Source organism: Panthera pardus, unplaced genomic scaffold (genome assembly GCF_024362965.1).
Source record: "Panthera pardus isolate Hobbes unplaced genomic scaffold, ASM2436296v1 HiC_scaffold_20, whole genome shotgun sequence".
Classification (NCBI taxonomy): domain Eukaryota; kingdom Metazoa; phylum Chordata; class Mammalia; order Carnivora; family Felidae; genus Panthera; species Panthera pardus.
Window position 1 is genome coordinate 79277586 of NW_026526766.1, and position 14601 is coordinate 79292186.

General features: G+C 48.4%; 1 protein-coding gene across 1 annotated transcript in view; it reads right to left on the reverse strand.

The window, feature by feature from the left end:
• CDK5RAP2 (CDK5 regulatory subunit associated protein 2) overlaps window positions 1–14601 on the reverse strand; it is a 169809-nt gene that overhangs the window by 83984 nt on the left and 71224 nt on the right. Inside the window, 2 exon segments of the mRNA XM_019454024.2 lie at window positions 7644–7781; window positions 11268–11438. Coding sequence (XP_019309569.2) covers window positions 7644–7781; window positions 11268–11438 — 309 coding nt within the window.

Below are 14601 nucleotides of genomic sequence, written 5' to 3' on the forward strand. Positions count from 1 at the left end.
GCAGAGCACCACCTGCAGGAGGAGTGGGGAATGACTGCCCGCCACGTCCCTCGGAACAAAGCCGAGTGCTGTGCTTCCAACACTGAATGGCTGCTATAAAAGGATCATCGCTGTCACCCGATCCACCAGTCGTGAAACCGCCTCCCCTCCAAGCGGCTGGTCATCGTTTTCGCAACACCACAGAGAACGCCTCTCCACGTTGCTCTTGCCCCGGAGAATAGAAGTTCATCAACCAAAAGGGACAAGGGACTTACATTAAAACAGAAAAGGCCAAGTGAGCCGCTTCTAAAGGCATCCGGAACAGAATGATGACAAAGGGATCTAAGGGGGATCTCTGGAACCTACTTATGTGACCTGAGGTAGCCAGCTAACACCAATGGGTGAAAGTTTGAAGACTATCAGGATATTTACATAGGCTCAAAACACCTCAAAATGCTTACCAATTACAAAGGAAAAAGAGTAACCATATAGTCAAGACACCTAGCAGGTGCCACCTGCATAAAGCCGTCAAAGTCAGCGTGGCCGGTAATGAGATAAATCTAAATTGGGGACCAACAGGCTGCGATGAGAGGATATTCCCACCAAATACACCTGCCTGAACCCGATCAACCCAGCAACGTCAGACAAACCCAACCTGAAGGACATTCTACATATGACTGGCCTGGACACTTCAAAATTATGAAGGGCATGAAAGTCAAGGGTAAGACCGAGAAACTGCCCCAGACTGAAGACTAAAGAGTGACGACAAAGCAACGTGCGATCCCGAATCAGATCCTCTGGCCACAAAGGGCTTTACGGGACGAGCAGTGAAGCACCCGTGAGTCTGAGGATTAGAAGGCGGTGGGGAGTTGGCCTAGTCCCTGCCCTTGACGGCTGCACCATGGCACACAGGACAGTGTCCCCGCTTACGGGAAATACACGCTAGGGGACTCAGAGGGGACAGGGCTTCTCGTGGGCCACTTGCTCTCAGAGGCCTCAGGAAAGGTAAAATCCTTTATTCTCGAAACCTGCCTATAAATTTGAAATTATTCCAAGACAAGGGAAGAACGCTAAATAAAGTTAACATGCGCAGACTGGGGCAGCGTCCTGCGTGGACGAGATGCTCCCTAAATGCTCGAGGGAGGCGCTCAGGTCGTGGAGAGACTAGAACAGCAAGCAGCCCTTGTACTTCCCACTGACCTATGCCTTCTCCTAAAGTTAAGATACCACCCGGGACAGGGGTGGAAACCTGACTGGACCCGAAGGAGCACGGTTACTGCACCACAGCGGTGTTGGTGTTTTCCTGTGACGGTGTCATCCCAAAGAAACACAGGGACCCTGTATGTGTTACAGGCATCTCAAGTTATCTTAAAATATTCATTTTACCACCGCTTCAGAACCACAGCGGTCACTATACTCACCATGTGACCCCATCGTTTAACGCGTTAATAAAGAAGCACCATTTCCAAAGCAGATTTTTTTCAATAGTCTGATGACTGAATTTCAAAGTAATTGGCTTCCTTTATAATCCCGTGCATATATTTTATGCATTGGAAGATCTTTCCAGGGAAGAGATCCCTGGCTTCCGCAGACTGCCGCAGGGATGCAGAGGGAAAGGAAAGGTTAGGGGCCCCTGACCCGCGAGAACACCGCCAGGCCCCTCGCCCTGAACAAGACAAGGCAAAGGCACCACCTGCTAATTAAGGGGTCCAAACGCTAAACCACCAGCTCGATCATGAGAAGTTAGGTACCCAGACTGCTAGAAATGTCGGGCCCTTTTGTAAATCACGCCACATGTCCCTGGCACAGGGAGCTCCCATATGCCTTTTGTGCACAGCAACAGTGTCACGTGGGATTCTCTCGGCTCCCACCTGTACACACCATGTGCGTCAACAGAGGGTCCCCGAGAAGAGCCTGGGGAAGAATTGAACAGGATAACAAGACGGTGTCAGCCACTGTGCTCAGTGCTCCCTGGGCATTTTCTCAGGCCTCCCACCACCCTCGTTTCCGCGATGAGGGAGCTGCGGCACAGAGGGCTGACGGCAGCCAAGGTCAGGTGGAGAGGCAGGGCGCGGACCCAGGCAGCCAGGCCCTGAGGCCTGAGCTCTTCAGTCCAGCCATCCATGCCCCAGAATGGATGCGACGCACCGGGGCGCTTGGCAGGGAATCACTGTCACTGTCAACCACATGAAAGGCAGCCAACAATGATGAAGAAAATTTTAAAAACTACTGCCTCTTGCCTGAGCAGCTCGGTCGGTTGAACGTCCGACTCTGGCTCAGGTCGCGCTCTCACAGTTTGTGAGTTCGAGCCCCGCGCTGGGCTCTCTGCTGTCAGCACAGAGCCCGCTTCGGATCCTCTGCCCCCTCTCTCTCTGTACCTCCCTCGCTCGCGCTCTCTCTTCAAAATAAACAAACGTTAAAACAAACCTACTGCTTCTTGAGCACCTACCATGAAGGGCAGGGATAGTTAGGAGGGTGTGACCTTACTGTGTGACCTTCAGCAAGTTCCTCAACCTCTCTGTGCTTCAATATGCACACCTCTAAAGGAAGGTGATGATTCTACGTCGCTCACAGGGCGGTGAAGGAGACCGAATGAGCTCATCTCTACAAAGTTCTCAGAGTGATGACCGGTACAAGATAAACACTCAATAACGTCAGCCATAACTTCTGTTCCCACGTTCTGGCGCTATGCTAGGCACTTGGGACACAGATCGTGTCTGATGGAAACCAGGGAAGCGTGTTAGTCCTCCCATTTTTCAGATGACGAAACTGACTGTCTGAGAGGGAACATTTGTTTGAGGCCGTCCAGCTGACAAGTGGTGGTCAGAGTCTGTGCTTACATATGTAACTGCAAAGCCAGCCAAGAAGGGCTAGGAAAAGAAATGGGTAAATACGGACTTGTCGGATGGACTGGGCTCCAGATGTGGAGTGTGTGCGCCCAGGCCCCGTGTCTTAACCGGAGGGTGGTGGGCGGGGCCCCAGAGGACCACCCGCTGCAAGGCGAGGGCCCGGATGCCCGGCTCAGCTCCCCTCCGGCCTTCTCGCCGGCAGCTCTTGGAACCCCCCACCCCCACCTGCCAGCTGCCCACACCTGCACTTCCCTTCCCCCCGCTCTTCCTCCTCAGTGGGACAGAGGAACCCCTCCGTCCGAGCTCCAGAGAACAACCCCCGCCCCCGCCCCGCAGAGACCATCATTCACCCCTCTCCACTGACACACTCCCAAGCACCTTACGGGGTCTGCTTAGGCCAAATTCTCACCAGGAAGCCTTGCTTGACAGAGAAAAATGCCCTCTTCCAGCGCCCACGGCACTGGTTCACTTTCACCCCAGGGCAAGCGTACCAACCACCTGCCGACAGGTCCGACGGCCCCTTGTGGGCAGCCATGTCCCAAGCCAGGAACAGTACCTGGCACAGACCAAATGCTGCCACAGACTGGTGCCATCCGTGGTGTGTAAGGGCCTGGCTGAGGGGCACCACTCGGGTGTTATGGTGATGGGTGTTATGGGGATCCCATAACACCAACACAAGGACGGGCGTGCAAAGTCCTGAGCGCCAGGGAGGAAGAGGAGACATCACTACTGAGCAGGGGCAGGGAAGGCGACACCACAGGGGCTTCTTTAGGGATGTTTAGGAGTCACCCAGTAAACAAGGACACAAAAGCCACTCCAGGCAGATGGAACAGCACGTGCGAAGGCACGGAGAGAGACACAAACATGGCACTTTCAGGAATCTGCAAGAAAATGGGTAATCTGCATGAAATGGGTAAGCGGAGAACACAGGGACCGATATGGATCTTAAGAGCAGAGATTCCTGTGGGTATTTTGCATAATGGAAGTCAGAGTGAGTCAACGTCTTCCTAGAAGCAAATAGCTCACCCATGTTAAATAAATGAACTCTTCAGAGCCATTTGGGTCCCATTTCATCATTCACCTACTCCCCTGTGTTGAATCATGCCCCATTAGAATGAAGTCATCTGGCTCCCTCAGCAGATCTCACAAACCAGTGGATCTCCTCAGCGTAGAGGCAGAGGGCCAGGGTGCCCAGAAGGGAGCGACAAGCAGCCACCCCCACCCTCCCTCCTGCCCCTCCAGACGAGGAACAAGACACAGCCCAGACGGGAGGTCTCTCACCCCGAAAGGAGAGTATGACTGCCACACACCTACCTGTGTCTGACTCTGCAGTCGTTCCTCCACAGCCCTTGGAATGACCACCCAGCTCACCCCTCCTCCCCTCTCTCATCTGAAAACTGTCCCTAAAACACAGGGGCAAGACCCTGGAAGCCCCCTCTGTCAGTGAGCCAGCCCCCTGGACCCACACTGAACCAGTTCGATTTTCTCTCCGGATTCAGAGACTTCAACTGAGAAACCAGAAGTCTGGGACGCTGGGTGTGCATCATGTCAAGGACAGAGCTCGAGGGTTCAAGACCTCTGCTGCCCACGGGGCTGCCACAGTTTCACCCTCCCCGAGACACAGCTACTCAGCTCTCCCAACAAATACTCCCTTTCACTGTGATCGTTTTGACCACACTACTCAATGCTGGATTCACAGCTTGCAACCAGAAGAACCTTAAGTAATGCACTTACATTATTTCCAATTCTATCAGGAGGTAAGCATGCAATTCCCCTATTTACAGGTCGGGAGGGTGGGTTTCAGAGAGATGAAGGGACTTGCCCAAGGTCATGAACTAGCAAGAAGAACGGGCGTTCCAACACAAATCCTGGGCATTTCCTACTCTGCACAGTTTCCTTAATGACTAGAAGAAAACACATGTCATGCACAGACCACAACCTGAAGAGGTAGCAGATATGTAAAGAGAAAGCTTAACGGCTCACTTCTTGGTAAGCAGGGCAATTTAGTGGCCTGCTAAATGGATGGTGTCTACTTTGGTAGCTATGTCACAGCTCGGCAACAAAGACATTTGTTTGGATACTCAGGAAATTCAGCAGCGCTGTCCCAACCATGTCAACAGCCAAGCTATAAATCTTTGGCTGAGGCAACTTAAATACAGTCAGTGTGGTTTACTCTCTGTTCTTCAATTCCCTGATCGTCCAGCATTAATTCTCAGGATCACACAGTGATCAGAGGCAACAGAGACTGCCCCGACTCCATGGAGACCTCATCACAACCTCAAGTTCTTTGTAGAAATGGGCAGAGGATAAACCCTAAATCAAAACAAAGTGGCCGAGGGCACAACAGGAGAAATCCACGTTTTCTACAAAGAACGAACTACGGTCTAAAAAGCATACCTTTCTCGTGGGGGGGGGGGGGGGGGGGGGAGGGGCACAAGGGGAAGGAAACTGCAGGCTGCGCCCAGTCGGGACTACCTGAACTGACACTTTAGAAATTTATAATTCCAAAACGATCATTTATAATTCCTTACCCACAATTAGCAATTAGTCTTGCAGAACAGAATTAAAGCCTTTGCGAAAACACTAAGGCATTTTAAGGGCGCCTGGGTGGCTCAGTCGCTCGAGCGTTTGACTTCAGCTCAGGTTATGATCTCACGGTTCATGGATTCGAGCCCCTCATCAAGCTCTGTGCTGACAGCTCGGAGCCCGGAGCCTGGAGCCTGCTGCGGATTCTGTGTCTCCCTCTCTCTGCCCCTCCCCTGCTCGTGCTCTGTCTCACTGTCTCTCAAAAATGAATAAACTTTAAAAAAAATTTTTTAATAAAATAAAATACTAAGGCATTGTGGTAATTTAAACATCACCAGCATCTACATGTAACAGAAAATGAAATGATGACTCTTCACTTGTGATTCTACGCAGTACAGACAGCGCCCAGCCCAAGAAACCAAAAAAGCGGGACAGCTGATCAAACTAGTGAGATTAAACTGGAAAACACTCAGCCTGTTCCACACACCCATAAACGTTTCGTTCGACACTTAGACACAGTTTATGTGACTAAAACAGGATTCGACATAGCAAAGTTCGATGAGATGCGTTCAGGTCAGTGAAGATCTGTCCGTCTAAATGCCCAGCATCACCTACGTGGTGACAGGGTCAAGAGAAAAATCCTGGCCTCCAGTCTTCTGACCCAGCCCAAGGGGTCCTCGACACTATGCTGGTATTCCCATCCAAGAGAAACGGCAGAATGCCAGTCCACCAAGGGTCGGAGGTAAGAAAAAGCCCCCACTGTCCAGTCAGTGATGCCCCCCGGCCCAGGGCTGACCCTGAACCTATCCACAGTGCAAAAGCTAGTATTGGCTGCCAAACAACTCCTACACCAGCCGTAAAACGACCCCTGATTCGTCCTCCCAACCACCCCAGGTGCCCTGGCCCCTCCCCTAGGGACCTCTCCAGAATCCAGTAACCGCAGGGTTGGTACCCACACCAGAGCAGGTACTCCAGCCCTACTGCCCGAGTCTGATCCGATGGGTGTTCCCGTGCTGTACCGGTTGTTAATTATTGTGAGAATCACCCTTCACAAAACCGCACGTCACGATCAGAGCCATTCATCAGGGAGCTAATTTGCATAAGAGTTCTCTGTCTTCTGAATGTATGAACTTAATTAAAGCCAGGTTTAAGGGGAAAAAAAAAACCAAAACCTTGGCCTACAGTGAGCTCCTCTCCTTTCCTACATCTGGCTGCCAAGTTGCATCACATGCAAGCTGGGGGTCAGAGCAATCTGTATGTATGTCACACGAACCAAATCATTTCTTCACTCAACAAACATTTGCTTACTGGGCCACGCACTGGGCCAGGCATCGGGATTGACACACGAATTCCAGTCCCCTACCCTGAGGTGCCATCCGTGGTGTGTAAGGGCCTGGGTGAGGGGCACCACTCGGGTGTTATGGTGATGGTTATGGGTGTTATGGGGATCCCATAACACCAACACGAGGATGGGCGTGCAAAGTGCTGAGCGCCAGGGAGGAAGAGGAGACGTCACTGCTAAGCAGGGGCAGGGAAGGCGACACCACAGGGGCTCCTTTAGGGATGTTTAGGAGTCACCCAGTAAACAAGGACACAAAAGCCACTCCAGGCAGATGGAACAGCACGTGCGAAGGCACAGAGAGAGGCGCAAACACGGCACTTTCAGGAATCTGCAAGAAGTCAGCTATAGTTAGAGATGATGGCGAGCGACCTGAGGCCAGACCAGGAAGGAGGGCCTGCTGGGCCAGTTTTCGTGTGTATTTGAACAGGAAAATTTTCTTAACACAGAAATTACAGAGATTACATAGTTCTTGAGAGGTGAACCCTGGGACAGCAAATACAAGGCTCATCTTTTTCTTTTTTTTTTTCCAATTTTTTTCACAGTTCATATTTCGAGAGAGAGCACGTGAGCGGGTTTACAGAGAGAGAAACCCAAGCAGGCTCCGCACTGTCAGCACAGAGCCTGAAACGGAGCTCAAACCCACGGACTGTGAAATCATGACCTGAGCTAAAATCAAGTCAGATGCTTAACGGACTGAGCCACCCAGGCAACCCCTAGGCTCATCTTCAACGAGCTGTGATTTACCAGTTTCCTGAGTGTTGCAAATGCCAATGCTCAGCTAATGGACACTAATCTGTAAGGCAGACAGACTAAGAACCCTCCCCGTATCTGTTAGAAGCTCAATTACTGGCAAGAAGGCACTGGAGGGGCTCTAGATGAGAGCAGATATATATGTGTCGGGAGAGAACGTGAATTCACGTGTGACGTCTGCCTCCGGTCAAGCTTACCTCGGAGAAGAGCCGTTTGCATGGTGACCACCACAAAGAGCACTTTTCCGGGAAGTCTTCACTCCTGACCGTGAGATCCTCCCCGGTCTGTGAATGACGGTTCTGCTGGACTGCTTCCGAATCTTTTTCACTGAATTTCTATGGAAACAAATCGTGAGGAAGTTTTCATCAAGAAAAAAAAAAAGTCTTCGTAACAGATTGTCCAGAACTCTTGAAGGGAAGATATTTTATTTTTTCTTCACATTATTTTCCTCGAAAAAATTTCCATCATCCCCAAATACTAGGCAATCACAAAACTGTAACGCAGCCAGCACCCCGAGGAGAAAAGCAGCCTGCGGGCACGGCACAGGCAAGGTGGTGGCAGTCGTTACAAAGCCCTTCTCCCCACCACCGAGATGGCTGCCCAACGGGTGTGGAGCACCAAGCCCAGGCCTGGCCCCATGGGACAGGGTTCCCATCCTGGGTCCCCCTTGGCCAGGGCGTGACCTCCGGGTCTGCTTCCTGCGATGATAGAGGAAGTGTTTATCACAACCCAACAAAATCCCGTCTCTCTCGAAACATCACAAATTTGACCAAACTTGAACCATCGATATCCGCAAGGAAACTGGACTTCGGGAAGAAAAACTGCAAAGCGTTCTGAGGTGTGGTCACAGATGAAAGCATCCTAGTGATGACGCACAACACAGTCCCCCTCATCGACCCCTTCAGAAGATCTGGCATTTGACAACACAACAGGACTGGAGACCGTTTCTCTGATCTCGTGGCCAAGTTCAAGCATGGAATCTATCTCTAAGTGTTTAAAACCTAGAAACTCTCTAGCTAGGGGTCTGTCCACTCTGGGTCAGAAATTAAGGACGAGAACCACCTCTCATTCCTAAGAACCTATCAGACTTACTTCATCATGTCAAGCTTTTATGAGAAAGGAGATCAGCACAAACATGAAAAAAACAGAGGCACTTTTTCTTATAAAAACCTCTTTAACTGTCCCAGGAAAAATCAGAAACCAAATAACCAATACTGAATTTCTAGACTTGCTATAATACAGCTGCGCTTGAAGTAACGCTTTTCATTTTCCTTTTTTTAAAAGTCCAATTATACATATACGCTGTGTAACAATCAAACAGCACAGCACGGCTTACAGGGAGAACGTCAGCCCCCACCTCTCCTCACCTCCGGGCCCCACTCCCAGGAAAACACAGCTTCCAGCCCCTCGGCTTCTTCCGCTATTTATATTACATTCCTACTCTCCCGCAGCCTGACTTGTGAAAGTAACATGGGTCTCGGCTCCTACGGCACAAGTTCAGGGATTTGGCTCTTACATCATCTGCCTCCCCACCTCAGCACTTTTCCTGATAGTTACAATTTCAATTCAAATGACAGTCCGCATTCACAGCATCATGACCACACAAATACTGTCCACGACTCACCCACGTGGCCCTCCCGTGAGCACATCTCCTTTCGTGCTTGTTTCTCTGCTTTCCTTGGAATCAGTAACAAGTGCTTTGCTCTATTTGTCCACTTAGTTCATGAAACTAAATTAGGTACTTAATGTAAATTCATCTCTAAACTCTCTAAAATAACTTTCAAATGTCTCTAGATGGAGCCAGACACACCAGGTAAGGGAAGGGCTCCGTTTCTGTTTCTCGGAGAAAGCCCAACGTGGAGGCCCTCTCTCGAAAGCACTCAAATACAAGCTCTCTGCACCCTGGCACTTCTGGTCACCACAACCTAGGAAAATCCCCTACTTGCTGGATCCCACGTCTCTGTCCTGTTCAGTTAGCTTCTCATTTGTATGGAGAGGGTCACTGTTCAGGAGTTCCCTGCAAGGGGGTACCCTGGAGGCATAGGATTTTAGGCACCGAATGCCAGAAAACGCCTTTGTCTGCCCCCCTCTCGCTGCCAGCTCAGCGGAGTACAGAATGCTGGGCTGGACGTCACTCTTCCCCCACACTCTGAAAGTGCTGTTCTCCTGCCTTCTGGCCTCCGGTGTTGCTGCTGAGACCGCTGATGTTATTCCGAGTCTGGGTCCTTTGCATCTCGCTCTAGAAGCTTCTCAGAGCCTCTCTTTATCCCCACGTGCTACTATTTCACAAGGACGTGCCTTGGCAGTGTGGGTCACTCACGACTCATTGTGTAAGAGACGCAGCAGACCCTGTTGAGGCACAGGTGTCGGCCTTCCGCTCCGGAAGCTCTCCTAATACTCAGGTTTTCCTTCCTCTGCTCTGCCTTGTCCCATCTTTCGGGACCTCCTGTTGGCCAGAGATCAGAGCTCCTGAGTCAGGCTTCTACAGCTCTTATTGCTTCCCTCTCATTTTCTCACCCCTGTTTGTTTCTTTGTTGGATTCTATTTTCTGGAAAACTCACTCAACTTTATCTTCCAGTGTTTCTAACTCTCCTGTGAAACTTTTTATATCTGTAATCACACTTGCAATTTCTAACAGCTCATTCTTCTTTTCCAAGTATCTTTTATTTTTCAGATCCTGATCTTGGCTCCTATCTAAAGAAGTTATAGTATAGAGCCTCTGGAGAGCTGTATGGTCTGCTTCACATCCTCCAGTTTCTGCTGCCTCCACATAGCTTTGTGCTGTCTGTCTGTCTGTCTTTCCTCTTAGACACTTTTCTCCTGTTCGGGGAACTCAGGCCGTCCAGCTACCTTGAAAGGTAAAAGTGCTCAGAGGCTCTGAGTGTGGAAAGGGCAGGGCAGTGCAGGCTCATTGTGAGAGGACCAAGTGGGGACTTGCTTGTCCTGCTGGAAGACCCCCGACTGTCTTTTCTCCCCTCAAGGACACTCATGCTGGGGATGTAGGCTTCCACTCCCTCCTTGTTTGCATCCAAGAGACCTACTCCTGCCTTCAGCCCTATCTGGTGACCCCCAGGCCAGAGCTTCTCTGGTTTAAGTTCAGCAGGGAGACGGTGAAGAGGACGCGGTCACCGAACTGCCCAGCATTCCAGCCAAATCTCCTGGTTACAAAGGGACCAGGACCCTCATCTGCCTGCTGCGCCTCTCTGGGTTCTGTAGGGTAAACCAGCTTGCTTCTTATTGGCACTTATTTCACTTTTGAGTGAAAGTAATAAAATCACCCAAAGGCTCTCAGTCCTGTGGGCTTGTATCTTTCACCCCTTCACTGTCATCTCAACAAGGCTCCAGTAGGAGGCAGAGTTAAATGCCCATGGTGAGTCCAGCTTGGCTTACCTGTACGCCTGCACTAAATCAAAACTTCACTATACGATCAAGCAAGAGGGGTACTCCACGACAAAAAGGGACAGTTAGAGCAAAAGCACAGAGTCAGAGGCCACGGTGCACGTCAGGAGCAGCAGGCACTCACAGCGGAAGGACCTCGGTGAAGCGGGCCGGCCTCTGGAGCAAAACAGCCCAGGGCCTCAATCGCGCTCTGCCGCTGACCAGTCGTACGACCCAGAATCAGTCCCTTCCCTTCTTGCTGGTGGCTGGCGTCCAAAGGACATAAAGAAAGCTCTGATGTGCTCTGACATACAGCAGCGAAGGCTGTAATCATTTCTGCCAGCCTTATTTTTATATACGCATTTCTGCAAAAGAGTTTTTCAACAAAACGACCTATGGCAAGTCAACAGATTTAAACACAAAAGAAAAAGAAGCTTTGGTACCCGAAGCAACAAGTCCTTTGGATTCATACTTCCTGTTAGACTTCTGATCATCTGCTCTTGACTGTGCAATTTTTTATTGCTTTCACTCAAAAGACTCTTGTAACGATTCTCCACGGCCTTCTCTCTCTCATTCACTTCATCGCGTAATTTCTCAACTTCATTCCTAAGGTCCTACCAAAAGGAAAAGAAAAAACAGAATTTATTTCACAGATTTCAAGGGGACACTCCCTCACCTGTTTCCACTATATGAGAGCAAGCGAACAGATGTGTTTAACAAACATGCGCTTCCTTCTCACAGAAGGTCTCGCGAAAACCAGCTTCAAAAATAAGCTGAGGGGGCGCCTGGCGGGGGGCTCAGTCGGTTAAGCGTCCGACTTCGGCTCAGGTCATGATCTCACAGTTCGTGGGTTCAAGCCCCGTACCAGGTCAGCTTGGGATTCTCTCACTCTCCCTCTCTCTCTGCGCCTCTCCCACACTCGCGCACTCTCTCTCAAAAGTAATAAACTTAAAAAAAAAAAAAAAAAGGAATAAGCTGAAATTTGGAAAAAGCTTTATGCACATTCATCACAACATTATTTATAATACCGAAAACCAGAAAGAAATTAAATATCCAACAATAGGGAATTAATTATAAACAGTATGGTATAAAAAAAAAAAAAAAAAGCACACAATTCTGAGGAACACCAAACCAGGATACTATATATTATGATGCTGATTGTTTCCTAAATGCTTACACAAAATATTGTTAAGCCCATGAGGAAACACGTCAAAATAAGAACAGTATACCTAAACAGTGGGATTGTGGGTGACTTTCAACTCATTCTTATTTTTCTGAGTTTCTAAAATCTCTAAATAAGTCTATATTACTTTCCTGATCAGGGAAAAAAAAATTATCTTCAATAATGACATTCACAAGTAACATGGAAAATGCTCGTGTTATAATGTCAGGGAGAAAACCACAAAACCAACAGTCAACAGCGTGATTATAACTACCTCAGGATATACGCTATTTGTAATACTGAAGTACTATTCATAATAGCAAAAAGCTGGAAACACCCAAATATCCACCAGTGAAGTAATAAACTATGGGACATTCTCACAATGGAGCACTCAGAACCGATAAAGAAAAAAGAATGAGGACTCTAAATACGCTGCCCTACAGTAATCTTCAGAATATACTGCTCAGGTGGGGTTCAGGAGGACCCCAGGAGGAAAAAAAAAAAAGAATGTATAGCATACTGTCATGTATTTAACTATAAAATAAATCAGATGGTTGCCAATAGGGAAATAAAAGAGAACATGGTAGAAGGAGGGAGAAGAACTCATTTTACAGATGTGACACTCGAAGCCGTTTAAATGTTTAGGTAACTATTTGAAAAACAACATAAAAATCTCCTAAAACCAGAAGCACAGCAAACAAACAAACAAATAAATCGAACTGTATATCAAGTTGATTGCTTAGCCAAACAGGGAGGAGTTATTTCAGCAACTTAAAAGCAGAGTAATTTATATGCCCCTAAGTGGGGTACTTCTCCAAGGACACAAGGAACCACTGCAGAAAATCTTACACTGTTTGAGTAATCGTGCTGGAAGCAATATTTGTATTGTTATTCTGAAACTGTGCATGTATATATACACTTATTAAATAAGTAATTATTAATGTGATGAGAACCAAGACTACGAGCCTAAGTGAAAACCAATACAAGTACAAAAATAAGTACAAACATGTCTTTGTAAATATGAATTCTAACTATCAAGAGGAACTTCTACTTTCTGCGATTTCCTTCCTTTCACTGCGAGAGCCTAAAATCAGCATCCTCCCCGGCATCCAGACTGTAGTCTTTAAATACCATTTCCCACCAAAAGGAACCAGGGTGCTCAGAACACAGCCCCTAGAACAACATCAGAAGCAACACCTAGGAATGGCAAATGCAATAAACAACCAGAATAACACTCAATAAATATCTGCTGGGAGGACGGATGGATGGATGGATTGACGGACGGACGGATCAGGTAGATGGGATTGCTCCCCATTTTATGAATGGGGAAACAGGCTCAGGTAAAGTTATTTGCCCACAATCATGGTCACCAAAGGACAGCACCCGCCTGATGCCACCTCTGGTTACCAGCCTCTCAAGCTCACTTCCACACTATGACCAGGGTCTGGATTTCTTTTGAAATGATCCCCATCCACGTACAGTCATCTGACACTTGCTCGTAGAAACCTCCTCCTAGGGGCGCATGGGTAGCTCAGTCGGTTAAGCGTCCGACTTCGGCTCAGGTCATGATCTCGCAGTTCGTGGGTTCGAGCCCCACATCAGGCTCTGTGCTGACGGCTCAGAGCCTGGAGCCTGTTTCAGATTCTGTGTCTCCCTCTCTCTCTGACCCTCCCCTGTTCATGCTCTGTCTCTCTCTGTCTCAAAAATCAATAAACGTTAATAAAAAAAAAAAAGAAAGAAAGAAACCTCCTCCTAAAAACTGGATCATAGGGACCATAAAATCTTGTGTTAAGCCAAAAGGTACATCTTTAAATTCACAATAAGTTTGCCTGCCATCTTGGAAAGGTCATCCTGAAAAGATCATGCCTCCTTTTTAATCTTAAAATACTTCTGCATCATGCTAAGTCAAAAGTGTACACCATTTACATGCATAGTAATTACTGGTCCACTTACACCATTTCCTTGATTCCGTTCTCTCCGTCACGTAAACACCCCCATCAGACGCATTATTTTAATGTCTGGTTCAAGTTCTAGTGTCTGTGCATGTACAGCAATTTACTCCGCTCTCCCGTTTCATTTGCTGATACAATTTTAATGCGGGTACCTAGATTAAGAACTTGCATGTTTTAAGTGAGAAAGGTGACCAATATGCCACATTTCTTCCACATGTTCCCCAAACTAACAGAGTTGACCACATGAAAATGACCTGTTCCAAAATCCCACAAAGGACATGTAACTGGGTCATTCCTCAAGATTAGAGGTGCTTAATCTGAGGTCCACTGAATGGGTCCCCAGGAGCCTATGCAAATGTGTGTGTGTGTGTGTGTGTGTGTGTGTGTGTGTGTGTGTGTGTGTGTGTTTGGTGGTAGAAGGCCCTCAGCGTAAATCAGAGTCTCAGGGAAAGTCAGGACACCAAACAGGATAAAGCATTTCTCTTATTATAACCATTTGTAATAGAAACTACTATTTACCACGCACCCGCCTTGAGCCAAGCATGTGCCAAGGCCCTTGGACATAAAACATCCTGAGCCCTGATGACTGCATACATGGTAAGTATTGAGTCCTGTGTTTATAGAAAGGAAACCAAGGCTCACAGAGGCTGAAAGTTGTTTACA